General features: G+C 48.1%; 1 protein-coding gene across 8 annotated transcripts; it reads right to left on the minus strand.

The window, feature by feature from the left end:
* Positions 1 to 52: 52 nt before the first annotated feature.
* Positions 53 to 26,148, minus strand: KEL (Kell metallo-endopeptidase (Kell blood group)). Of its 8 annotated transcripts, none has more exons than XM_070788294.1 (19): positions 25,994 to 26,148; positions 25,516 to 25,601; positions 25,061 to 25,205; positions 24,624 to 24,800; positions 22,573 to 22,697; positions 22,121 to 22,267; positions 16,811 to 16,870; positions 16,490 to 16,717; positions 16,150 to 16,298; positions 13,476 to 13,635; positions 4,618 to 4,728; positions 3,464 to 3,562; positions 3,151 to 3,228; positions 2,397 to 2,497; positions 2,132 to 2,242; positions 1,917 to 1,984; positions 1,515 to 1,684; positions 1,066 to 1,161; positions 53 to 337 (listed from the first exon to the last, which is right to left on the minus strand). In XM_070788294.1, exons 2-19 carry the CDS (start codon positions 25,561 to 25,563, stop codon positions 176 to 178), a joined length of 2,235 nt encoding a protein of 744 aa, XP_070644395.1. In that variant the 5' UTR covers positions 25,564 to 25,601; positions 25,994 to 26,148; the 3' UTR covers positions 53 to 175. The 8 variants fall into 8 exon arrangements, with proteins under 8 accessions (XP_070644395.1, XP_070644393.1, XP_070644394.1 ...); XM_070788292.1 differs by having other exon boundaries at positions 25,516 to 25,630; XM_070788293.1 differs by having other exon boundaries at positions 25,516 to 25,630; positions 25,939 to 26,148.
* Positions 26,149 to 27,704: the final 1,556 nt, after the last annotated feature.

A 27,704-nucleotide genomic window follows, 5' to 3' on the forward strand; every position in this document is an offset into this window, starting at 1 on the left:
TCTGACTTCTAGGCACAAGGCACAGCAGGAAATTGTTCTTAGGAGACAGGCAGAAGCCAAGGGCCAGCTTTTATTTTTGGAATGGACGGGCAGAGGAGGTGTTGCCCTGATTCCAGGGATGGGGCGCAGAGATGCCGATACACCTGTACTGAGACCTCATTGGGAACCGGCCAGGTTACCAGAGTTGGCAGCGGCTGGGGGGGTTCAGGAGGGCCCCCTGGGGACAGCGAAAGTGTGTGGTGAAAGCTGGACTGTCGCTTAGGGGCCCGTGGACTCGAAGGGTAGGAGGGCTGCGAATGTCCTGAGGATCCTGGGTGCTGGGGTCCCTACACATCACCTGGGGAGAAAAAGAGGTCCACACGGGGTGAGGAGAACAGCAGAGCCTCAGATCAGCAGGACGCAGCAGACCTGGTGACCAGGCGATGACAAGGGAGCAGACAAAGAGAAAAGCGGGGACAGCAGTGCTCCAAGGGCCTCGGGGAGAAAGAAGATATTTGCCATTTGTAGGTCATTTAATCTGGCAGCGGGTATCTGGTGAGGGTGGAACTGTGTCATCATAACATCTTAAAGTGCCCTAGAGGCAGGTCTGTTGTGAGAACTCTGTGGGGGTCTTCAAGTGTCCCGGGGGACTAGGGACAGTGTCTTTTGAGGGAATACAGGGCACTGAGCGGGGGGGTATTTCAGGTGGGGACCCCACCTAGGGTCGGGGTCTCCAAGGAGGAATATGATCAGTGGATAGTCTGTTAAGGCTCTTTTGGAAGGGGTCGGTATTTCTAGAAGAAATGAGAGAAGACAAAAGTTGGTCTCATCTCAAGGAGGAATTTAGGATTTTTTTTTTCCTCTTTTTTTTTGAAGGGAGTGCTGGACTCGGTAGAAGAATTTATAGTAGGATGAAGGATGGTCCCCAGGGCACATATGTGAATGGGTGACGGTGTGGATTTGTGCAGCAGAGGGCTGGGGACACTGGGGGGGAGATGTTTCAGGCAGGAGAGATTCTCTGAGCAATAACAGGAGGGTATTTATCCCACGTGGATTAAGCCCTGGTGGGAGATGGCGGCGGCTTACCTGGGCATAGCTTCGGAAGAAGAGTTGCCGGGGGCTGAGGTCTAGGTTGGGCAGGATGGTTTCCCCACGGAACAGAACTAGCCTCTTTTTGTATGCCTGGATATGGGGGTGGGATGGAGAGTTGCCCTTAGGCTCCAGACCCGTAGCCAATTGGAAGTCTGATGCCCTATATACAATATCCAAAGCCAGCTCCTGGTCCTTCCCAAGTTCAGCCCTGACACACTAATCTGAACCAGGAGAAGACATCCTTGCTGTAAGATCTATGGATAGCCTAGAAAAGAGGGCTTGTGGAGTGGGGGTGGGGAGCCCTCAAGTTGCCAGCTGTTCAGTAGGGATGTGAAGGGCAGAAAGCTTTGCCATGTTTGCATGAGGGATGGTGGAAGGAAACACTAGCGACAGGCTGTCTATTCTACTGGTAAAACTAGATCCCAGCCCTTGGGATATGTTACCTTCAGTGCGATGGCCAGTGCCCCGGCGTCTGCAGCATCCTCCAGAAGCGTGCGGGAGACATTGAAGGAGGTTCCCTTGGGTGACGGTAAGGCAGCATAGAGGCGTTCCAGGCACAGCAGTGCCTTCTGCAGGGCACGGGTGTCACAGGCTGGGCAGCCTCCAGGGAGTACTGTTGGAAATGGGGCACGCGGGGGAAACTGTGAGGAGTGATGCCGGGGTGAAGCTGTGGGGCTTCTACAAACTGCACTGGCTCCTGGGAGAGCTGCAAAAGCTCCAGGACACACTCACCTGGAGCCCTGGCACAGCCTCCCTGCCTCCTCCTCTGGGCCAACTTTGGGGACCTCACCTGCCTTCCCGTTGGCCCCACCTGCCAGTCCTCCCAGTGGCCCGCTGCTACTCACAGAGCTGGTCAAAGATGTGCAACAGCTCACGGGCCATAATGCTGCCAGCAGCGCCAAAGTTCACAGCTCTAGGGAGACAAGGGCTCATCTGACTCTCAGAGTCCTTCCAAGGTTTGGCCCCAGTTCTCCAACCACAAGTCCTGTCCATCATTCATCATAACACTGGTCCATGACTCTCAGGAGACTTCCTGCCCACCTCAGAGAATGGCCCATACCTGGGGTAGCCAGGGTGGAAAAATGGGGGTTGGAGGAGTCCGGCTGGGAAGACCATCACGTGGTCAGGTATTGAATAGGAAGCCTTGAGGCCCCAGGGGAGCACCTGCCACCTGCGGGAAGAGCACACCCAAACTCCAGCTCCATCATTTACCCGACGTCCTTCCTGAAGGACTACTGCTGCTCCCCCGAACCTTTGTGTCTTTCCTGGGAATTGTGGACAGCTGTCTCTGGGATGTGGTGTCTGTGTCTCCCTGGCTCTCATACCTGTGACTGGAGAAAGGCTGCAAGAACCCCTGGATGACTCTGGCTTGGCGGGAGCGGACGCAGCTCAGGAAGGTCTGGAGGAAGCTGGGTCCAAGTTGCACCTGGGAGGAGCCAGGATGTGACTCAAATACATGGAGACAAATGCAGGCGCACACTGATGCACCCTGATGTGGCTGTCTGAACCAGAGACATCCCCACAACAGTGGAAAGCTGGTGCCAGGACACCACTGTGTGTTACTGTGAACCAGCTTCACGTACATCAGCACACACACACACTCAAGCAAGTCACACAAATGCATGGGTGTGAGAGTGCACACACACTCACCATTACCTGAAAAAGTTCTGTTCTTCTGCTGGCAAAACCTACAGTGTGCCTGTGTATGCTAAGTCGCTTCAGTCGTGTCTGACTCTTTGCGACCCCACAGACTATATAACCCACCAGGCTCCTCTGTCCATGGGATTCTCCAGGCAAGAATACTGGAGTGGGTTGCCACGCCCTCCTCCAGGGGATCTTCCGCACCCAGGGATCAAACCCGTGTCTCTTATGTTTCCTGCATTGGTAGGAAGGTTCTTTACCACTGAGCCACCAGGGAAGCCCCATTGTGTGGCTGCTCGCCCATCGAGCCCAGTCAGCACCAGGGCAGGGAAGGGGTGGGTTAGGGTCAACCAGGGAAAATGACTGTCTGCTACTTAGATAGCGCAGAGGATGAGGGAGCTGAGGATTAGAAAGGGCCTGGCAAGGGTGGGGACTCACGTCGTCGTATTCCTGTCTGGCCGGGTCTGGCTTCAGGGCCCACTCAGAGGGCCCCATCTTCACCTGCAGTTGGGTAAGCTGGGAAGAGACATGAAGGTAGAGGACTCTAGCGACCTCGGGTCTATCATAAGGACTTTCTCCTGCTCACTGCCCTGTCCCCTCCTCTGGTAGTGTCACCAGGATGTCCGTGTGGCACTTTGGTGGTTACACTTGCCTCGTGCCCTGAGAACCCTTCCCCAGTCACTGTGCTGTCCTGATCCCACCTCTGCTGACTCCCACTACACATCCCCATGCTGTCTCCTTCTGGCCTTACCCTGTCCTGGGCCTCTGCCCGGGTCTCTCTATCCATCCAGGGAACTGTATGAAGGTGAGAGATGAAGGTATCCTTGATGGTAGTGAATAATTCCATGGCCTGCAGGCAGGAGGGCGCAGGGAGAAGAAAACAGGATCAGGATCAGTCTTAGTCCTGGGTCCTGCCTGCCAGCCCTCCAGGAAGGGGCCTTGGCCCTGAGGAGCTGCCTGGGGGAGGAAGACCTCAGAAAGAGGAAGTGGTATCTGCTAGGTGAGCAAAAACTCAGGGCACAGAGAGCTGTGGTGATGGAAAGGCGGTACCAAGCACAGAACAAGAAGGTGGGGACGGGTGACTCCTAACAGCTGATGGGGGAAATAGTTCCTGTCTGAGGGGAGACCTCAGCCTGCAGGGGAGACACCATCCTCTTGGCCAGGCAATCCATTCAGAAAGCTGGGGGAGGAAGAGGACCACCATCCCCTTCTCTGCTCTCTGCCCTCCTCAGCCATCTTCCTGAAGGCCTGCATTTCCTCTCCCCATCTTCCCGGCTTTGTCTGCTTCCCAACAAGCTAAAGCCTGACTGTGGAGTTATCACTTTCTCCGCCATCTACCATCCTGTGTATTTCCTTTCTAGATGGAGGAAAATAGATGACAGCATCGGCAACCTGAGTTCAAACCTTGACTCCACTATTTGGGGTAGCTGTGTAGTCTTGGGCAAATCACTTAACCCCTCTTTGATACCAGGAATTAAAGCAGTGCCTGTGAATCGCTTGCAAGAGTACCACCCACATGGTAGCCTCTGCAAGGCATTCAGGAGTTACCATGGGTGCTTCTTACAGTGATAGCATGCCATTCTTACATCGTTTCACAAGTTGTTCAAAAATCATAGACAGACAAGGAGTAGGCTTAGAGGTCACGGAGTTCAGTTTTCTCATTTTATGGTTGAAGAAACACATGAGCAGTAAAGCCGGATGGCTTGTTCAGGTTGGTATGTGCCGCGTGGACTCTGTGTCTCAGAGCTAAACCATGCAGACTCTAGGGGTTCTGCATGTCCCTCTCTGGATTCTCTAACTGCCTGGTTCTCTGACCACAGAAACCATCAAGAAGGGCAAAGTCGAGAAGATGGGTTGGGTGGGAAGGGGTGGGAGGACGTCGGCTGAAGAGGAGCTCTCACGCACAGCACTATGGGTGCTGGGTTTGAAAGTCTCCTTGATGAACAAGGTGGCCAGTGTGGGCTCGAAGAAAGCTTCTGTCTTCTCCACGCACGTCATCCAGCGAGGGTGGACTGGCTGCAGAGACAAAGCTGGAATGAGCGGCTCCTGTCAAGGGTTCTTCCTCATCCACTTTTCCAGGCCAGTCTTGCCTAGACCCTCTCCCCCAGGGGACGTTCTCTTTTCTGGACTTTCTGGGTCTGTCTCCCTTTGGTCTATAAACCCTTTTGGTGACACACATGGGGAGTTTGCTGCTTAGCACAAAGGGGCTCAGGACTTCTCCAGCATTAGTCATGAGCCTGGGCTGGGCAAGCTATCCTTGTTTACTGCCTACTGAGTTTGAAAGCAAGGCCTCTGGGAAGCATCCTTCTTGATAACTAAAGGGCTCCTGGGAAGGACAGGACTAGATTCAACCCTAGTAGCTCAGACGGTAAAGCATCGGCCTGCAATGAAGAAGACCCCTGGCTTGATCCTTGGGTCAGGAAGATCCCCTGGAGAAGGAAATGGCAACTCACTCCAGTATTCTTGCCTGGAGAATTTCATGGACAAAGGAGCCTGGTAGGTTAGTCCATGGGGTCGCAACGAGTCAGATGCGACTGAGCGACTAATACACTCACACAGAGCCAGCCCTCTCACTTTGGCAGGTCTGCTTGCCACCTCGTCCCTGCCTACCGCACACCCCTCCCAACACGTGCATGGCTCAGGGATCCCAGTGAAGACACCCCTCCTCCCAAGCTTCTTTACCTAAACTAGGAATTGAAGAAGGAAATTTTCCCCTGCCTCCTGCCTTCCTCCCCCACTCTGCAAATGGTAGGACCTTCTGTTATAAAGAAGAAAGTTATCAGAGCAAAATCGAGTTTTAGATACCATATTGCTTGGTAGGAGAAGAGGAAAAAAGAAAAGATGAAATATATGCAATTCAGAGAGCTAAGGAGCTTTCTGCCAAATCAGGGAAAAGAATATAGGATGAGGGGCTTCCCTGGTGGTCCAGTGATTAAGAATCTCTGCCTTGCAATGCAGGGGATGGGCACGTGGGTTCGATTCCTGGTTGAGAAACTAAAAGCCCACATGTCACAGAGCAATGAAGTCCATACCACAAATACCGAGCCCAATTGCTCTGGAGCCCACACCGTAACTAGAGAGTCCAAATGCCACAACTAGAGATCCCACATCATGCAATGAAGATCCCGTGTGCTGCAACTAAGATCCGACACAGTCAAATAAATAAAACAAAATAAATATATTTTTTAAAAAGAATACAGGATGAGATGATGGACACCTTCAAAGGTGGAGAAACAGATAGATAAGAACTCAAAGAGGACTTTGGCAATCAGGGTGGTTTTAAACAGCAGGGTGGAAAGAATAATGAACAAGAGAGAGATGCTGGTGTGGATGGCATTGCAGAAATGACGCAGGGCAGGTGAGAGACAAATTCAAGGAAGCGCGAGTAGGGAAAGCTGAGTGGGAACTTAGGAAAAACATATTAATATGTTAATTAGGGTTGAGTGGGATGAAGTCACTAGACTTCATTCCTGTTACTTCTTTACCCCCCGGGGCCTCCTGTCAGGAAAGTGACATGGGCTGCCACCATACATTCTGGTCCTAAGGTTGGAGATCACTTATGGGGCTTCCAATGGAAGAGGAAAGAGAAAGGAAAGCCACTACTGTTGTTGTTGAAGACACTCCTGGGCCTGCCTATTAGAATGTTTATCTTTTTGGAGGTTGCTCCAGACCCAGTTGCCCATGTCTCTGTGTTCCTGTCTGCCCCATCGCCATGAGGTCTATTAAGTACCTTCTCCTGGTGAGTAGGGACTCAGACACTTTTAATACTGTATTAGTTGATGCTCTGAAGCTTACAAACATGGAAAACAAATAGAAAGGCCCCTGGGTCTGACAGCAATGCCGGGGACAGGGGCAGACTCTGCTGGCCACCTTTGGCTTCATCTCCTGCAGCCTCCTGAGGACAAGCTCAGTTCTGAGACTGCTTCTCAGCAGACAGCGGAAGGTGGTGGAGGGCTGCACCCAAGACAGCAGCGAGCACGTGAGCCTTGAGCTTGATGATGTGGGTCTGCCTGCCCTGTCTGGCCCTCCTGGTTCTTGAGTTGCTTCCTGATCCCCTTTGCCGATTCTTGCCCTTAGCAGCCTTTGCCAGCTCCATGCCAGAGCCCATAGCCTGGGCCATGGTAGACCCTGACTTGGTTCCTGAAGCACATAGAGACCACCTTGGACCACTCACTGCTGTCCCTGTGCCACTCTGCGACTCTTCTGGTCACAACTGTGCTGAGTCGTATGTTCTATATGCAAGAAAGTCACTTCCAGGATCTATAAATGAATGTTAAGTCTCAGGGGTGGAGGTTGACAGGTTATGTATTCATCTGCTGGGGGTTATCAGGATCTGAGTTGTCTCTTGAGACATGAGATGATACAGTATACCATATTAGTCGTAGAGAAAGAAAAAAAAATCACTGTTAAAATATAAAGGATGAAAGAAATAATTAAAATCCAAGATAATGAGGCTCAATAGATCAAGAAACAGAAAAAATTGTAGAGATGTAAGTAGGGAAATGGATTGGGAGTTCGAGATTAGCAGATGCAAACTATTATATAGAGAGTGTATAAACAATGTCCTACTGTATAGCATAGGGAACTATATTCAACCTCTTGTGATAAGCCATAATGGAAAAGGATATGAAAAACAATGTGTGTGTATGTATATATATATGCACACAGAGCTGCTCGGGAGAACAGGGGAAATACTACCCAGAACGTGCTCTATAAATTTTATATATATATATATAAAACAAAATCACTTCGCTGTATAGCAGAAATTAACAAACACTCTAAATCAACTCTACTTGAATAAAACACATTTTAAAAAAAGAAAGAAAAATATTTGCAGATAGAACCTTTGAACCATGAGTAATGACAAACATGACAGAAATCAAGAAAAACTCCAAGAGTCTGGAGGGAAGTGGATTTCTGCGCAATTTTCAGTAAGGGGAAAGTAGATTTTAGAGATTACAGGTGAGCCAGGAATCCTTAATGCGCATTTTGAAACACAATTCTAGAATGAATCATTAAACCGACTATTTTTGAACACCTGGAAAATAATGTGTAACTTCTGGGGCCCTGGTGGCTTCACTGGTATGACTCAGACAGTGAAGAATCTAGTGGCAATGCAGGAGACCCAGGTTCAATCCCTGGATCTGGAAGATTACCTGGAAAAGGAAATGGCAACCCGCTCCAGTATTCAGGACACGACTTCGTGACTAACACTCTGAGGGCCAGTGTAGGATAACTGGGGATGAATAATGTCAAAATTATTTTCAAATTTCATCATTTTTAGGGGTAACCAACAAGGACCGGAGGGCTTCCCAGGTGGCTTAGTAGTAAAGAATATGCCTGGCAATGCAGGAGTCACAGGAGACGTGGATTCAACCCATGGGTTTGATCTCTGGGTTTGGAAGATCCCCTGGAAGAGGAAATGGCAACTCACTCTAGTGTCTTTGCCTGGAGAATCCTATGGACAGAGGAGCCTGGAGGGCCACAGTCCACAGGGTTGCAAAGAATCAGACACGACTGAGCAGCTGAGCAACAAGAACCTACTGTATAGAACAGGAAAGTGTGAACAGTGCTATGTGGCAGCCTGGATGGGAGGAGGGGTTTGGGGAGAATGGATACATGTGTATGTACGGCTGAGTCCCTTCACTGTTCACCCGGAACTACCACAGCATTGTTAATCAGCTATAGTTCAAAATAAAATAGTTTTTAAAAGTAATGTGACGATATGAATAAATATATTTTTAGCACTAAAAATAAATGTCATCATTTTTAAAGGGTCACTAAATTAGAATGAACAGTAGATCAAGAGTCACAAACTCAAACAGGAGCCGTGAGGTACCATAAATAACAGAAGCAGCCCAACTTCAGAACCCCAGGACCAGAAGGGGTGATGGCAACCCCATATCCAGGCCTACTGGCTGCATCCCTCAGTTCCAGTCATTTGTTGCCCTGGGAAGAGGCTAACTCAGCACTCACGTTGAAAACAACAACCAAAAGGGCTGGAACTCTTTTTGTGTGTCATCGCCTAATTTTTGAAAGTCAGCCATTCATGAAAAGTTTGTAAAAATCTTTAGAGTCCAACGAAACACACCCATGAGCCAGATTCATCCTCCAGGAACACGGTGGTTCTCCCTCTGCATAGAGAATTCAGCATTTACTAAATGTGAATTACTATAATAACTTACACCCTCGCACTTCAATTACACAAGCTGTACATAGGAGCCTAATGCCTGTTCTGCCTAGCTCACAGAGCTGCTTGGGATAACAGGGGAAATACCACACAGAACGCTCTCTGTAAACTCTCAAGTTCTACTCCATTCTGTTGGTGCTATCTTGATTTCAAGATACCATCTGGTACAACTGTAAGTTATGTCCTTGTGAAATCGATGGAAAAATCCATGTTAAATAACAGTGTTGTTTGAGTGGATTCTGAACTGGCTGACCCAGAAGGGAATGCCAGTGATTAATGTCTCCAATTTAGTACGAGCTTCCCTGACTGCCCCACTGAACATTGTAACATGTCCACACTGGGTATCTCTCTCCCTCTTTCCTTTTTTATTTTTTCATAACACTTAATACCATCCCCTGGTGGCTAAAATGGTAAAGAATCTGTGTGCAATCCAGGAGACCTGAGTTTGAACCTTGAGTCGGGATACCTTGGAGAAGGGAATGGTTATCCTCTCCAATATTCTTGCCTGGAGAATTCCATGTATGGAGGAGCCCGGCGGGCAAGTCTAAAGGGTCACAAAGAATGGGACGTGACTGAGCAACTAACACTTTCACTTTTTTTCCAATACCATCCAATGTATTTTATTTAGTTTATAGTCTTTCTGTCTCCGTTAGAATAGAAGCATTTGAGGACAGAGATTTATATCTATTTTGTTCATGAAGAATCCAAAGAGTCTAGAGAAGTGTCTGGCATATAATAGGGACTCAATTAATATTTGTTGCATAAATGGACTGCTGACTACACTGGTCTTCAATAACCTGAATCAATACTCTTTCCTCTGCAGAATCTTACCAGTAATCTAGATGAAGACTCAGTAAACAAAACCACAAATGACTCAAGGCAGAAATCACAGATCGCTGAAACAAAGGCTAAAATCCCCTGAGTAAACACACATTTCGGCGTGAATGTAAATAGTTTACCCTTAACAGACACAAATGTGAAGTTCTGCTTTTAATTTCCCAAACTCAGCTTCTCGAGTTTAATAAGAGAAAAACTTGGCTTAACAGCCATTTTCACTGACTACATATACCCAAAATTAATAAATAAAATACGGTCAGATGAGACCTGACAGTCCTTTTGAATCAGAGCATTACAAATTGGAATTCATTCAGAAGAACATGGTGAGACATCTGTAATTCATGACCATCGGATAGAAATACACATTTTGGTCCAATTAAGGCCAAAAGCTCCGTGGTGTCTTTGACTCCACTCCCTCTCACCAAACATCCATCAGGAGACTGCTGCTTACCTACAGAATATGTTCTTTTAAAACATAAAACAGATAAATCCTTCTACAGGCCCCTGTTACATGAAGAGAAAAACTCAAGACCTTACAGTGACTGACCAGGGCCTGGTATAATCCTCTCCTGGGTTGCACAGAGTCGGACACGACTGAAGCGACTTAGCAGCAGCAGCAGCAGGAAATGGCAACCCACTCCAGTGTTCTTGCCTGGAGAATCCCAGGGACGCGGGAGCCTGGTGGGCTGTTGTCTATGGGGTCGCACAGAGTCGGACACGGCTGAAGCGACTTAGCAGCAGCAGCAGCAGGAAATGGCAACCCACTCCAGTGTTCTTGCCTGGAGAATCCCAGGGACGCGGGAGCCTGGTGGGCTGCTGTCTATGGGGTCGCACAGAGTCGGACACGACTGAAGCGACTTAGCAGCAGCAGCAGCAGCAGGAAATGGCAACCCACTCCAGTGTTCTTGCCTGGAGAATCCCAGGGACGCGGGAGCCTGGTGGGCTGCTGTCTATGGGGTCGCACAGAGTCGGACATGGCTGAAACGACTTAGCAGCAGTAGCAGTAGCCCTCTTTGATTTCCTCCTCCCTCCATTACCTCCAGCCCTCCTCCCCCACAATGCTTAGTCTCTTCAGTCGTGTCTGACTCTTTGCGATCCCATGAGCTGTAACCTCCCAGGTTCGTCTGTCCATGGGATTCTCCATGCAAGAATACTGGAGTGGGTTGCCATGCCCTCCTCCAGGGGATCTTTCTGACCTAAGGATTGAACCCATGTCTTCTGTATTGCAGGCAGATTCTTTACCCAACTGAGCCATCTGGGAAGCACTGATTTCCTCCCTATTCTTACTCTCTTTGCTTTCTCTGCTTCAGTTGCACTGGTTTCCAGGCTGATTTTCAACCCCCCAGGCAAGCAGGACAGCCTTCCAGCAAGCCCTGTCACCTCTTCTCAGCCAGAGCCACCAAGAGGGTCCCTCACACTGCACCAAGCCTCGACTAGGCTTCTCGTCGCAATGAGACGACATTCTTTCCTTTCCCGGAAAACCCTTTCCTCTCTCTAGACACTGCTTCCTTATGGCCTACCTCCTGCTCAGCTATCTCACTGACCGTTTAAACCCTGATCTCTCCATCTTGGAAATTCAGAGAGCATCTAAACAAGACCTTTCTTAGAACACAGCTACACCCATTCATTTACTGAGCATATGATTGGTCTTATGTTACAAGGACAGAGATGAATGGTTGCAACACAGCTGACATAGACCACTAAGCCAAAAAAATACACTATCTTGATCTTTACAGAAAGAATTTGCCAAAGCATTTTTTGTTACCACCCACTATTTCTCAACCCTGCAGTTTGTTGTTAAAAATGTGACCTCACAGGTCAGGCAGACCTGTTTTGGAGTCTGTTTCTTCACTTATGAGGTGTTTGGTCTTGGGAAAGTTACTTGTCCTTTTGAGGACCTCAGAGTATTTCTGAGAGTAGTAAATAAAATAAACACCGCCTGATATAGAGTAACTACTCAACATATTTCAGCTATTATTATTATGTGTCATATTTGGTACCATTCCAGACCAGGGAAGGGGCTTCATCAAGTCACAGAACTATCTGTTGGTAGAGTCTGACTCAGCTTTTAAGTCCAAGGACAATTACACACCCTAAAAGCTTCCCTGGTGGCTCAGTGGTAAAGAGTTCACCTGTTGAATGCAGATGATATGGGTTCCATCCCTGGGTCAGAAAGATCCCTTGGAGAAGGGAATGGCAACCCACTCCAGCATTCTTACATTGGAAATCCCATAGACAGAGGAGCCTGGTGGGCTACAGTCCGTGCTCTCACAAAACAGTCGGACGTGACTTAGTAACTAACCAACAACAAATGCAGAGAGATAAGGATTATAAAATATATATATAAAGGATATATGTGTGTATAAAGGGTGATGACTTTAGAAATTTGTAAGCCTTCTAAATTTTTTAAATGTGAATGTCAACGTCGGCATTCTTACATCCTTCCAAAAGTACTACCAGGCCCCTGGAATTTACACGAACTTGTTTGTTGCCAGGGATTTTCTAGCAACCCCAACTACGAGGGCCTGGGGCTCTGTCTCATCTGAGTCAAGAGAAAGACTGGGCAGAAGGCTCTTGGGGACTACCCACCTGAGAGAATATCCTAGGGAATTTTTTTTGTTTTGTGTTTTGTGGATTTTTTTGTTTGTTTGTTGCAAAGATTAAGCACACAGATGCTGAAGCCAGAGTTCAAATCCTAGCTCTAACAACCTAGCAGGTATACCACCTTGAATGAGATCCTTAACTTTTGGGTCTCTGTTTACCTACCAATAAAACAGGGACGGCATGGTCTGCCCTCCTTGTGGAACTGCTGTGAGGATCAAATCAACTCCTACATTTAAAGGGCTTAGAAAAATGCTTAGCACAGTTTAAAGTCTCCATCGGCAATAACTACATTCCAGTCCCTGTGTTTACAATTCCCTTCTTCAAATTCTGTAGATAGTTCAGATTTGCCAAAGCCACAAATTCCTCCAAGGCAGAGAAATGATCCACAAATTACTAAAAAAAGAAACCCAGTGATGAACAAGACTGCCCTGAAGCGTCACAGAGGCTGGAGGGCATCTAATGTTCTAGATGCTTCCGCTTACATTGGGATGTATCCACCTAGGATTTCAAAGTTCACAGTCCTGAGTACGGTCAGAGTGGACTTTGGTTAGTGGAGCGTGTTTGGTACATAGCTCTGTGCTCTGATATATCAGAATTGGCACCACGAAGCCCACAGTGTGGCCGACAGACCCCAGGGATATGAAGGATGAGCTCTTGATGAAGCACATCTGGACACGGAACACTGGAACCACCTGGACAGAGCGAAGGCTCCTGCCCCCCACACCGCGTCTCACTCTAGGGAACCTCCTGCCCGCCACACCGCATCTCACTCTAGGGAACCTCCTGCCCGCCACACCGCGTCTCACTCTAAGGAACCCTGTACATCCAGCTCCTCAAGTCACAGTGCTCAGGATAACCCAGCAAATAGTTTAGGGGTCATGACAAAGGAAAAGCAGTTCTTGAGCAGCTTACAGTTTTCTATCTAGATTTTAATACTCAGCAAAAAGGCCCTGGAGGTAGCCAGACATGTGCCCAAGGGTCCATTCCCTGGCGTCCCAGCTCTCAGTGTAAGCGCTGAGGGCTTCTGCGGGAGGCCCAGATGTTGGGGGACATCTAGTTCCCACGCCCCTTCCTGAGGGAGCTATGTCCACATGTGTCCCCCCAGATGGCAGATGCTCCGTTAGTGCCCCACCTGGAAGAATTCCTCCCCTGCTGTCCTCACCATGGGTGGGCGTCCTGTCAGTTCCCCCACTTTCTGGCTCAGCGATCTGTGTGCCTCTTGGAACTGACTGTCCAGGGCTGGAGAAAGTGTCTTCACCAGCCCGAAGATTATGTGGCTTTGCAGAAAGTCCCTGTGGAGAGAAAAGAGACCGACGATATACCCCAGGCTCTGGGAAAGCCACCAGAAACCCTCCCTTTGTATGTGTGTCGCCCAGTTAGTATGTGTTAGTTTGTATGTGTTAGTTGCCCAGTTGTGCCCGACTCTTTGCGACCCCCATGGACTGCAGCCCACCAGGCTCCTCTGTCCATGGGATTTTCCAGGCAAGGATACGGGAGTGGGTTGCCATTTCCTTCTCCAGGGGATCTTCCCTACCCAGGGATTGAACTTGGGTCTCCTGCACTGCAAGCAGATTCTTTACCATTTGAGCTATGAGGGAAACCTTATTTATAGAGAATAACTGCTTGACATGTGAACACGTCAAGAAGAGCTTTTCTTTTTTTCTTGTTTGCCCTAATTTAAAAACACTTATTGCAAAAAAAATTCCAAAATGATTGGGATAGTAACATCAAAGCTCACAGCTCACAGATCACTTTAACCATTAAAATAATACTGAAAAAGGGTGAGATATCATGAGAATCACCCAAATGTAACTCAGAGACATGAAGCGAGAAAATGCCATTGGAAAAATGGTGCCCCCAGACTCGCTTGACACAGGGTTGCCGCAAACCTTTAATTTGTTAAAAAAAAAAAAAAAAAAAGCAAAAGCAGTATCTACAAAGTGAAATACAGCAAAGCAAAATTATATGAGCTCGGCCTGTAATACGTTATCAACCATAGTCACCATATTACATTGGATTGGCCAGAAGGTTTGTTCAGGTTTTTCCATGGGTTGTCGTTCAGTTGCTCAGCCATGTCCAACTCTTTATGACACCATGGACTGCAGCACACCAGGCTTCCCTGTCCATCACTATCTCCCAGAGTTTGCTCAAAGTCATGTCCACTGAGTGAATGATGCCATCCAACCATCTCATCCTCTGTCGCCCCCTTCTCCTCCTGCCCTCAATCTTTCCCATAATATCTTACAGGAAAACCAGAACAAACTTTTTGACCTACCCAATACACTTGAACTGTGGTGTTGGAGAAGACTCTTGAGAGTCCCTTGGACTGCAAGGAGATCCAACCAGTCCATTCTAAAGGAGATCAGTCCTGGGATTTCTTTGGAAGGAATGATGCTAAAGCTGAAACTCCAGTACTTTGGCCACCTCATGAGAAGAGTTGACTCATTGGAAAAGACTCTGATGCTGGGAGGGACTGGGGAGTAAACTCTGGGAGTTGGTGATGGACAGGGAGGCCTGGTGTGCTGCAATTCATGGGGTCGCAGAGAGTCAGACACGACTGAGTGACTGAAGTGAACTGAATACACTGGATCTTGAGAGTGTTCATCTTATAACTGAAAGTTGGCACCCTTTCACCAACCTTTCTCTATTTCTCCACCTTTCAGCCCCTGGCAACCACTGTTCAAAACTTTTGTCTGTTTTAAAAAGAGTTTTTCTATCCTGGTGGTTCAGATGATTAAGAATTCACCTGTAATGCAGCAGACCTGGGTTTGATCCCTGGGTCAGGAAGATCCTCTGGAGCAGGAAATGGCTACCCACCCCAGTATTCTTGCCTGGAGAATCCCATGGACAGAGGAGCTGGTGGGCTATGGTCCATGGGGTCACAAAGAGTTAGACACGACTGAATGACTAACACTAACACTTGCTTGCTGTGGTTTGGTTTGGCGATGGAGAATGACGGAAGAAAGAACCAAATGAAGAGGGAGACCTCTCAATTCACAGTGGGGAGAAGGCTGGAGTTCAATTTAACAAAACAGATTCAAATACTTCCACAACCAAGACACCTCAGCTCCTCTTAAGAGGCATCTTCTAAGAATACCAGAGCTGGGACCCAGGACTTTTCTCTGCCCTGCTGGCAACTCTCTCACTGGGTTTGACTTTTATTCTTACAGACCTGTTCGCACCCGTGTGAATGGTTGTTTGCTTCCCTCTGAAGGAGCTTCTAGATGTTGCTGCCACTGAGTTACTATGAAGAAGGGCTTTGAGTCCAAGGTCCCGGGAGGAAGCCACTGTATCCAAGGGGTGGCCACACAGTCTCAGGGCCAGCAGTGAGCCCAACCTCTCCTGACCTTCAGGGTCCATCAAGACCTTCCTGATCTTCCCCACAAGGGGCCCAGAATCCTCAAATACAGCTGGGGAGCAGCCTTTCCCCAGCTTTCCCAGCCTTCATCTCCTCCACCAACTCCTCCATGTGCCTCCTTCTCCCACCCACACCCCTCAGCTTCTGACAAGACACAAATGCCGCAACTGTCCTCTGCTCCATTCAGTACACCCTGTGTCTTGTTGGTTACCTGGATCCCTTGTTCTGTGTGCATTTTCCCTACCCATGCCCTCCAAGACCCTCTTCCTGTTTCCTCTATGCCCTCCTAGGCTGTCCATCCCACCCGCTCCCTGCCTTCACATGGCCCTGGATCACTCCCATCTTCCTGCAAGGCCCTTACTGTCCTGCCTTCTCCAGTGTCCTTTGTCTCTGAGACCTCCAGGTCCTCAGACCTTCTTTCCATCACCACCCCCGAAGTGGGGCAAACCTGTGCTTCATCAGGTCCTTCTCAATCAGTTGTGACATGTTTTTCAAATACTCCAGGTCATGGACTGCGACGCGATAAGAGGGGCTCAGGGACATCGGTGCGAACGTTGCTTGCAAGCAGGACAACCAGTCGATGGCAGGGGCCACTCTCTTAAAGGAGAGAGACAGAGGTTGAGGGGGGACCAGAAAAGAGATGGGGGTTCCCCTCCCTTGGGATAGAGAGGGATTGGAAAGGGGGTGGTTGGGGAAAGGATGGAGTCAGAAAAGTTAGGGGGTGGACTAAGAATTAAGGAAGTGAGGAGAAAGAAGACATGAAGATCAAAAAAGTTTGGGAGCAAGACCTTTATGCCCATCTTCCCCCAGCCCTTGGCTCGAGGCACCTGCAACTGGTCAATTGTGACCATCTCGAAGACCTTGCCCTGGGCCTGCTGCTGCTCCCCAGGCCTCAGGAACTGGTTCAGCTGTGAGTTAATGAAGAGGGAATAGGAGGCATCGTTTCCCACTTTGGTTGGGTCTCCTCCCAGCAAGGTTACCAGGCGATTCAGGTAACTCAGGTATTCCCGCAGGATCTGGGGGAAAGGCAACCTCAGTCACAGCCACCATCGACCCCTGCCTTTCTCCAGAGTCAGAGGTCAGGACCTTGGTCTGCGGCACCATCTTACCTGGGCATAGTTCGGTTCCTGTTTTTGCTTGAGGAGAACGTCAAGCTCTGGCTGGTCTATCTGGACACAAGAGAGGCTGAGAGAAGTGGGAAATGTGCAGGAAGGAGAGGCCAGGTGTGGGGCTATGGGATGGACCAGGAAGGGAGACTCAGGAAATGGATGTGGGGGGCCAAGAGGAGGAGCGGGAAAGGCAAAAAAGAGAGAGACTGGGGCTAAGGGACAAGGGGAAAAGTACCAACATGCAAATGTGCAAAGAAGGCATTTCAACTAGTTTGTGGGTGCTCAGCAAGAGAGAAGCATAATGACCCTTGTCCTGTAGGGAACTGTTGCCTATGCCAGAGCCAGGTCTAGGATAAATGGTATGAGATGCCCATATCAGGTGCAAATAGCCAGGACATGGAAGGAAGCTAAATGTCCATGGACAGAGGAATGGATAAAGAAGAAGTGGTACATATATGCAATGGAATATTACTCAGCCACGAAAAAGGAATGGAATGGGGTCATCTGTAGTGATGTAGATGGACCTAGAGTCTGTCATACAGAGTGAAGTAAATCAGAAAGAAAAAAATATATATCATCTATGGACACATATATATGGAATCTAGAAAACTGTTACAGATGAATCTGTTTTCAGGGCAGGAACAGAGACGCAGACGTAGAGAATGGACAAACGGATACTGACGGGGTGGGGGAAGGGGAGGATGGGACAAACGGAGGGACTGGTATTGGCATAAATACACTACTGTGCGGAACACAGATAGCTATTGGGCACCAGCTGCACACCACAGAGAGCTCACCTCGCGGGATGGGGGCCGTGGGAGGGAGGCTCAAGGGGGAGGGGATATACGTATACATTCAGCTGATTCACCTTGTTGTAAAGAAATTAATGCAACATTGTGAAGCAATTATGCTCCATAAAAAAAGAGAGGTACTGAAAACTCAGTAATCAAGATCAATCATATTTTCATTGAAATTTTAAAAATCTAAATTAATGCTTTAAAAAAAACCAAAATGTAATAGTAAAACGTTGCTCATCATGCATTTCCCCCTAAAATCCACAATGTATTTTTTTATCATTTTTTAAAATCATAGATATCTCCCCAAAAGTCTGCAATTGAGTTTTGATCCATTTTGGGAAGGAAAAAAAAAAATTTTTTTTAATTTACAGTGAACAAAAAAGTGATATTTTGTTCATCATGGATTTTTGCATTGATTTTGACATTTAAAAAATATTTATTGAAATACTATTTGATTAGTGAGTTTTTGGTACCCTCTTAAGTTCTGCACCCCAGGAAAATAGCCCACTCCCCTCGTGTGCCTCGCCCTAGTTCTGGCACTGGTATGTCCTTATCTCTGTCCTGAAGGGTTTTTCTCCCATGTTTTTGGCTTGTCTTATCTGACTTCAATCCCCTACTTCTACCTGGAGCTATAAACTTTTCTGCTATCTTGAAAAAAGCTTTCACTTGACTCTTTTGTCACATTTCATGTCCAAACTTTAAAAAACTAAAAGTCATCTATGCGTCTACTTCAACTTCCCTCCTTTCTAACTCCATACAAGCTGAATCCATTTTCATGATTGCTTTGACATTATGTCTAGAAAATCAAACCAGCCAATCCTAAAGGAAATCAACCCTGCATATTTCACTGGAAGGACTAGGGCTGAAGCTGAAGCTCTAATACTCTGGCCACCTGATGGGAAGAGCCGACTCATTGGAAAAGTCCCTGATGCTGGGAAAGATTGAAGGCAGGAGAAGAAGGGAGCAACAGAAGATGAGACGGTTGGATGGTGTCATTGACTCGATGGACATGATTTTAAGCAAACTCTGGAAGATGGGGAAGGACAGGGAAGCCTGGTGTACTGCAGTTCATGGGGTCGCAGAGAGTCAGATGAGACTTAGGGACTGAACGACAACCAGTAGAAGGTTTCCTATGGTGTCTCCTCATTCCTTACTTTTCTGAGCTCAGAAGTCTCTGGAATCAAAGATTCCTCCCTCCTGAACTGGCCTCTCCCCTGTTCTTTGTGACTCAGTGGAACTGGTTTGACTCCCACTTTCTGGCCCTTCTTCCTCCTCTCTGGCCCCAACTCATTGGGATGTCCCTCTTCAAGTCATTTTCTCCACCTGCATTTCCCCTCAGAGACCATCTAGTCTCAAGGCAATGGGAGCCACCCTCCTTCCATGCACACCAAACCAACTCTGTGGGGTCCTTTTCTAATTTCTCCACTTCTTTTATTGATGTTCAGTCTGTCACCAGGTCCTCTTGAATCACCATGGACCATGAATCACCACTAGGATGAAGTTGTCTACATCCTCCTGGCCCCAATTTCCATTTCTGTCATAATCATCTCCATTTGGAATCAAGGTTGCTCAACTAGGTTCCTCAGCACCTCCAGGCTGACCTCAAAAAACACTGACTCTACCTGGGCATTATGTAAAACCATCACATTTGAAAAGCCTCCATAGCTCTCTCTTTCTGCCGCCTGACCCCCCACCCCCCCACCCCTTATTATGTCAAAAGTTATCACCTCAGTCTGATGTTGTAAGCTGGGAATAGTCAGGTTCAACCTCATGTCTTCAGTTTTACTTTTGCCTTCCACCGCACCCCACCCCAACCCCAAATCCTGTATTCAAGAGACCAGTCTCCTCACTGACCTGCAGAGGGGTCACACTGTTCCTGGCTCCTCCCTAATCTCAGGACTTCCCTACAGCCCTTTTAAGACCCTTTAGCTTCACTGTCACCTAGGTGAATCAACCAGGCTTCAGAGCTCAGTCCAGTTCTCCCCTCTGAGCTTCTCCTTAACCATTTCAGATCTTAACTAATTTCCCAAGGCTGCACCAGTTACACTCCTCAGCACACCCTGAGAACTGAACTTGAGAATACCTCACAAGGATTATCAGTTCTTGTATATTCATGCTCATGTAGTTTTGCAGAATTTTGGAAAGTAGGGGCCAAATATATAGCATCACGCTGCCTCCCACAATACCGATGCCTCCAAGGTTTTATTAACCCACTCAACAAGCACCTGGCATGGGCCTCTAGCTGCCTGGCCCTGTGCCAGGTTCTGAGGACCAGCGATGAATAAAGTGTGAGCCTGTCCTTAAGAGGCTTAGTCTTCAAGACAGGGTTCAAGGCTGAGAGCACGTGAAATGAGAGAACAGAGAGGCCCACCTCCATTGCAGCCAGGGGGAGGGTGAGGACATCCTGGAAGGGATAGTCATCAAAACCAAAATGCAAAAAATAGGAATTTTCCAGGCTGAGTGTGCAAATTGAGGAGTGGTGTTGCAGGCAAAGGGAGTCATGAACACAAAGAACTGAGAACTATCCTTGGAGCTATAAGTGCACAAGCTTGCCTTGGGGCATAAGGAGGAGATAAGGCTGGAGGAGTTTGTAAGAGGGAGGCTTGCAAGGCTTCCTTAAGGATTAAGAACTGGATCCTGAAGACCCAATGAGCCATTTAAGGCATTTAAACAGAGACAATAGCATAATTAGCTCTTGGTTTAAAAAGCTCCCTCTGGGGAAACTGAAAAGAAAAGAAGAGAAGAGCAGAACAGGCCACAGGGGGAAAGAGTCCAGTGTTCCAGGGATGATTCAGATAAGCAACAAGGAAGGCCAGAAAGACGGTCTTCCCAGAACTCCCCTAATCTCACCTCAAGTCCCTGGTTCCAACATTAATGTCCCTAAAGATAACGGTGCAGTCACTCACCTAGAGCCAGACATCCTGAAATGTGAAGTCAGGTAGACCTTAGAAAGCATTACTACCAACAAAGCTAGTGGAGGTGATGGAAATCCAGCTGAGCTATTTAAAATCCTAAAATATGAGGCCATTAAAGTGCTGCCCTCAATGTGTCAGCAAATTTGGAAAACTCAGAAGCGGCCACAGGACTGGAAAAGGTCAGCTTTCATTTCAATTCCAAAGAAGGGCAATGTCAAAGAATGTTCAAACTACTGTACAATTGCTCTTATTTCACATGATAGCTAGGTAATTCTCAAAATCCTTCAAGCTAGGCTTGAACAGTATGAGAACTGAGAACTTCCAGGTGTACAAGCTGGATTTAGAAAAGGCAGAGAAATCAGACATCAAATTGCCAACATTAGTTGGATCAATGAGAAAGCAAGAGAATTCCAGAAAAACATCTGCTTCATTGACTATGGTAAACTCTTTGACTGTGTGTATCACAATAAACTGTGGAAAATTCTCAGAGATGGGAATACCAGACCATCTAACCTATCTCCTGAGAAACCTGTATGCAAGTCAAGAAGCAACAGTTAGAACCTTACATGGAACAACTGACTGGTTCAAAATTTGGAAAGGAATATGTCAAGGCTATATATTGTCACCCTGCTCATTTAACTTATGTGCAAAGTACATCATGCGAAATGCTGGACTGGATGAATCACAGGCTGAAATCAAGATTGCCAGGAGAAATATCAATAACCTCAGATATGCAGATGATACCACTCTAATAGCAGAAAGTGAAGAGGGACTAAAAAGCATCTTGGTGAGGGTAAAGGAGGAGAGTAAAAAAGCTGGCTTAAAAATCAATATTCAAGAAACTAAGATCATGGCATCTGGCCTCATCACTTCATTGGATATAGAAAGGGGAAAAGTGGAAATAGTGACCAGTTTTATTTTCTTGGGCTCTGAAATCACTGTGGACAGTGACTACAGCCACAAAATTAAAAGACACTTGCTCCTTGGAAGAAAAGTTCTGCCAAACCTAGATAGTGTATTAAAAAGGAGAGACATCACTTTGCCAACAAAGGTCCATATAGTCAAAGCTATGGTTTTTCCAGTAGTCACGTATGGATGTGAGAGTTGGACCATAAAGAAGGCCGAATGCCGAAGAATTGACGCTTTTGAATTGCAGTGCTGACGATTCTTGAGAGTCCCTTGGACACCAAGGAGATCAAACCTGTCAATCCTAAAGGAAATCAACCCTGAATATTCATTGGAAGGATGGTGTTGAAACTGAAGCTCTGATATTTTGACCACCTGATGGGAAGAGCTGACTCACTGGAAAAGACCCTGATGCTGGGAAAGATTGAAGGCAGCAGAAGTAGATGACAGAGGATGAGATGGTTGGATGGCATCACTGACTCAATGGGCATGAGTTTGAGTAAACTCCAGGAGATAATGAAGGACAGGGAAGCTTGGCGTGCTGCAGTCCATGGGGTCTCCAAGAGTCAGACAGGACATAGTGACTGAACCATAACAACAACAAAGTTAGGTTGCTTTCCTGAATCGCACATTTTTTTTGGTCTAAGAACAAATTTGAGACAGGCCTGCATTTTTGCCAGCACATCCCTCACCTGGATGACTGGCAGGTACGGAGGGGTGGGAAGAGGTTTCAAATAGGCTCTGAAGAATGGGAAGTGACCATATTGACTCATCAGAAGGCTCAGAGTTTGGTTAAAATCTAACGGAGTCCAGTTACCGAAGATCGACCAGCCGCCAAGCTGGGAAGAAAAGAAACAGCGCTCAACACAGGGATATAGTCTCTCAGAGCACATCCCTCACCACCATTGCTACATCCTGACTTCTACCCTGAGTCCCCTGCCGCTTCTAGGGCTCCAGCTCTGTCCCCCTTTTCCTACCCTCAGCCAAGGTCTTGATATGTCCACAGATCATTGCCATGTCCACCTCCCTCCCAAACTCCTAGGAAAGAGATCCATCCTCTATGGGGAAGAAAATATGGCAGCCCTGAGCACACACTGGTCTTGTGTGCTTTCCGAATCCAGAAAAGTAGATGTGCCAGTCTCACCTCCTCAATAACCTGTCTGAAGGGACTGGCCCCTGCTGCCTCAATGGCACTCATGTTCATGCAGGAGTTGTAGAATTCAAAGGCTTTCTCCTCCCCAGGGGCCAGGCGCCAGGAACCTGGGGTTTCTAGAAAGGAAGCAGGGGAGAATTAAAGGAGTGAGGCAGCTTGGAAATAAGCAGGGAAGGTGGGAGATGGAAAGGTTATAAGAAAGGAAGGGAGGATTCCCAGGGAAAAGGAGGGAAGGGGAGGAACCCAGGCATGAGGATGAGGGGAACAACTTCTTTTTTTTCTGTTTTGCTCTGCTGGGTTCATGAGGTATGTAGGCTTCTTTAGTTGCCCTGTGGCATGTGGAATCTTAGTTCCCCAACAAGGGATTGAACCTACATTCCCTGCCTTGGGAGGCAGATTCTTTACCACTGTACCACCAGGCAAGTCATGAGCTGGATCAATTTGCTGGAAGAATAAGAACATGGAGAAGACAGAGAGGAAGATAAAGGAAAGGTGAGGAAATTCCCTGGTAAGGACTCTACATTCTCACTGCCAAGGGCCCAGGTTCAATCCTTGGTTTGGGGGGTGGGTGTGAGTAAGATAGATCTCATACTCCACAAGACGAGTGGAATGGCTACCATAAAAAAAAGAAAAAAAGGAAAGTAAATGTAAGAAGGGCAATAAAGAGGAAGAGACAAGGGTGTAGGGGGAAGAGTATGGAAAAAGCAGAAGAGTAGAAACGAGAGGTAAGAGGGAGATGAACGAAGGAATTAGAAAAATCGGGGAAATCAGAGAACTTTCAAGGGATAGGAGCAGAAGAACATGAGGAAGGGTTTGGCAAAGCCAAGACACCAGTGCTGGCTCCCCTAGCCCAGACTCTCCCCTCTCTCTGATCCCAGGAAACAAACACACACATGACAATTACCCAAACGCACACCACTGGAACCCTCCACTCTCTCCTATCTAACCCCACTCACTCAGGCCCCCTGATATCTTTTTGTTCTATTGTGGGCCACAGAATCTGTCTGAAGGGTACATTTTCTTTTTATCTCTGTACCGTACCTGAAAGCCTGGCCCTCTGCTATGCAGGGAATACCCACCTCCACTCTTTCCCATCAAAAGAAGGAGGGCAAAGGGATACATTTCTTTCTTCCAAATTCCGACTGATACTGTCAACAGGTTCTCTGGGCTCCCCGATAGGAAAATGCATCTCTTTGGTTGTATTCTCATTCCTCAGTCCTCATCACTGTCCACCGACATCCTGGGATCACCTTCCTACTTCCTGGGTGGCCTGGGTTCCTGCCTCACGGTTCGCCTCTTGGTTCTTTTCAACAGAACCACCATCTACAGAAACTCTCCTACCTCCAGGGTTTTTAACTTGGTCCTCCCCTTCCTCCAGCATGTCTTTTGTGTCCTTCTATATTTCTTCCCTTACACACAACCAGATAAAGCCCGTCCACCACTTCTCACCCACTCTGTCACTTCTTTCCTCCCACCATCATCTCCAATCACCCATCTCTGGCACCCCAGTTTCAGCTTCCTTCCAGTTCAACTGGCATGCCATTGTCTAAGGTTTCAGGGAGGACAGGAGATAATAGTGAGAGCGGGGATCTGGGGAATGATGAGAGTGAGAGGGTAAGACCCACAAGAGAGCATTAGGGGACAAGAAGGATTTGAAGGCTGGAGAATGAGGGCAATGGAGAAAAGGATTAAAGTGCAATAGGTGTTGAGGAGACGCCAGTGTGGGAAGACATCGGGCACAGGGTAGAGACTGAAAATTTAAGGGAGATAACACAGATATCTGTGGATGGATGGGAAAGGTGAGGGGATGGGGACCAGGTAAAGAAATGAGGATGAGAGGGACCAGAAGAGATGGAAGAGAGGCAGGATCTGCTGTGAAATGTATGGCGATGGAGAAGCAAACCTAGCAGTTCCCTAGGAGCCAGTGGAGCATGGTACAAGCTGGCTGTTCCCCAGCCACACAGGCTTGGGAGGGACAGTCATGATCATTCCAGGCTCCATGGCACCTACAGCAAGAGAATCTTCCATCCTGATTCCCTTACCCAGGATTCTTCGAACTCGTCGCTTGTTCTCCTCTGCAAGAGCCTGAAAAGGACTGCCAGTCCTGTTGATGTTTCCACAGGCAAAGCTAAAGAAATCAGTGCAGGGGGCCACACTGGTGTTCCCAGAGGCCAAGTAGAGATCCAGGAGGTCCTGACACACAGATGTCTTGCAAGGGGCTGTGGGGAAAAGCTCAGAGCTGTGAAAGAGGAAGCGATGAGGACTCCCCCCAAGGGGCAAAGCAAAGAAGTGTCTGGTTAGGGAAAGGGACAGGGACCCTGATGAGGAGGAAATGGTCTGACTGATGGGCAGGAGAGGGATTCACGGGGCACGAGGCTGGGAACCCGGGTCCCCCAGGGGTCAGGATGTGTGGTGGGTCTTGGGAGGATGGATGGGTGGATGGAGAGTGGGCTGTGGGGGGATCTAGGATCTCGCTTACAAGGACCACAGCCCTGGAACACATAGCCCCAAAGCAGCAGAGAAAGACCAAGGATTATACTGAAGAGCAGAAGGGTCCTTAGCGCCCGCAAGGTCATTTGCCACCATCCATCCTGTGTGGTGTGCAGCTCCTCTTCTGGAGATCTCTGTGCCGAGAACCGGGAAACAAAAAACACACAGTGGAGAGAATTGGGATGGGGGAGGGAGGGGGAAAGGAGGAAGAAGGAACAGTTAGTTGGTGTTGGGGCCCCGTGGTACAGAGATAATGCCTCTTATTCTCCCGAACCCAGGCCTTTTTGGACCCCTGGGAGCTGGAAGGATTGTCAGAGCTCTGCCCCGTTAGTTGGTGCTGGGACCCCCTGGTACAGAGATAACGCCCCTTATTCTCCCAGACCCAGCCTTCTTTGGACCCCTGGGAGCTGGAAGGGCTGTCAGAATGCTGCCCTGCGCACTTACCTCCCGTCTCCTGCGTGTCCCCGATCCACTCGCTTGCTCAGTCCACATGGCTCTCCCCACCGACTCTTTGTGTCCACCTTCCTGAACTGGATGTGGAGGAGGCAGGACAGCGAAGCTGGTTCAGGAAGGGGGTACATCACAGAGAGTTATATCAGGTCATTTTGAGACCTCCTCTTGCCCACCTACCCCCTTACCTGTGTGCCCCCCCCCCCCCCACCACACACACATACATGTATGTTCATCCCAGGGCAGTGCTCCTAGGCGGGCTTCAGAATGAACCTCTCTTCCTGAGATTTCCTGCCTCCTCCATCTCCCATCACCTGCCTCTCCTCCCCGGTTCCTACTCTCCAAGTCCCACATCCCTCCTTTCTGGAGAGGGACAGAGAATGCACACACACACACACACACACCAGCTGGCCCCACCTCCCACCCTAGGCATCTGACTCCCAAAGGGAATGGCCTTCTCCAGGGGACTTGCCGTCTGTCTGGCCGTCTCTCTTGCTCTCAGAATGCGTCCTGCTTCTGCTCTAGGTGCTGAGTCTGAGGACGGGGATTCAGGAAATAACCTCGCTTTGACCCCCACCCCAGTTCCTTTTTCCTAAAGAAAGGGCACATGTGCCACCCGCAGTCCCTGTCCCCCCACACATGCTACTGGCCTCTGGGTGGAGCCTGTTTATCGGTCTGGAGACACCCCAGCCTCTCCTGGCTCCTTTATCTCAGCCTCTCAGGGGAGGCAAAGGGAGGCAGTCTCCATTCCCCAAGCAATCCTGCCCTGGGTGGCTCCTCTTGCCTTGCTCTATGCCTCTGCTCACAGACTTTATTTCTGGAATATTCTTTCTTCTCTTTTTCCTAATATGATGGAAACATCTTGAGCCTTTTAATTCTCAGGTCAAACGTCCCCTCCCCTGGGAGGTCTTCCAGCTCCATGCCCATTCCCTCTGCTCCCAAGCATGCTTAATGGCTTCCCTGGGAGCATCACAGCCCTGCAGTTTGCAGGCAGAACAGTCCAGGAAAGAGAACAACAAGCTAGGAGACCCTAATCTGCTCATTACTAGCTCTGTGACTGTGAATGACCACTTAAACTCTCAGGCAGGTAAGTTTCACCATTTGGAAAATGCATGATATTTCCCTTTGAATACCTCACCTGGTCTCACACCTTCCACAAAGAATGAAGTGTGGACAAAGAATGTTGCCTGTCATATTGGTAAGCAAAGGATGCTTCAGCCATCAAGCCATCAGCCACTACAGCTGCCCCAACGGTGCATGCTGAGAGGATTCAGGACAGAGGAAAAACAGGATACCAGCCCTAGATAGTACAGTACATATCAAAGGAATAATGTCAATAAGTCCTGATGACTGCATCTTCCCATACATAGACAAGCATTAAAGTCATGAACTTGAGATGTATGGTTTTTTCTTTAATTAGCAGTAATCTTTTGATGGGCTTCCCAGGTAGCTCAGTGGTAAAGAATCCACCTGCAATGCAGGAGACCCAGGTTCGATCCCTGGGTTAGGAAGATCCACTGGAGAAAGAATGGCTACCCACTCCAGTATTCTTGTCTGGAGAATTCCATGGACAGAGGAACCTGGCGAGCTACAGTCCATAGGGTCACAATGAGTCAGGCACAACTGGGTGACTAAGATACTTTTGATATTCTACTACCTTTTATGTTGTTGCTATTTTTGCAACATCTCTTATATAACCTGGCTCCTCCATTACGTCTTTGGAACAGTCCCTCAGAGCTATCTAAGAGGCTGTACCCTGGACTTAAATCCTCATTAAGTCCACCAGATAAAACATAATTCTCAACTTTCAAGGTGTGCATTTTTTTTTCCAGTTGAGAGAGGCATGACTGACCCTCTTATGCTATTACCCAGTTGCCTTGTATGGCAACCCACTCCAATATTCTTGCCTGGAGAATCCCACACACAGAGGAGCCTCATGGGCTACAATCCATAGGGTTGCAAATAGTCTGATATGACCGAAGTGACTTTGCAAACTTGTATATCATCTCTCTATTGATTACAAGCTCTTTGGTAACAGAAACAAGGCTCCTTTCTCTTTCACAGCCTCATAAGATATTTTGTAAACACTTGTAGGAATGAACTGCATTCTAAGCCAGAAATTCTCTTTCCCACATCATACTGAGTCCTCACCTGGGGTTTTAGCACATTTCTGAAAGAAAGTA

Source organism: Bos indicus, chromosome 4 (assembly GCF_029378745.1).
Source record: "Bos indicus isolate NIAB-ARS_2022 breed Sahiwal x Tharparkar chromosome 4, NIAB-ARS_B.indTharparkar_mat_pri_1.0, whole genome shotgun sequence".
Classification (NCBI taxonomy): Eukaryota; Metazoa; Chordata; class Mammalia; order Artiodactyla; family Bovidae; genus Bos; species Bos indicus.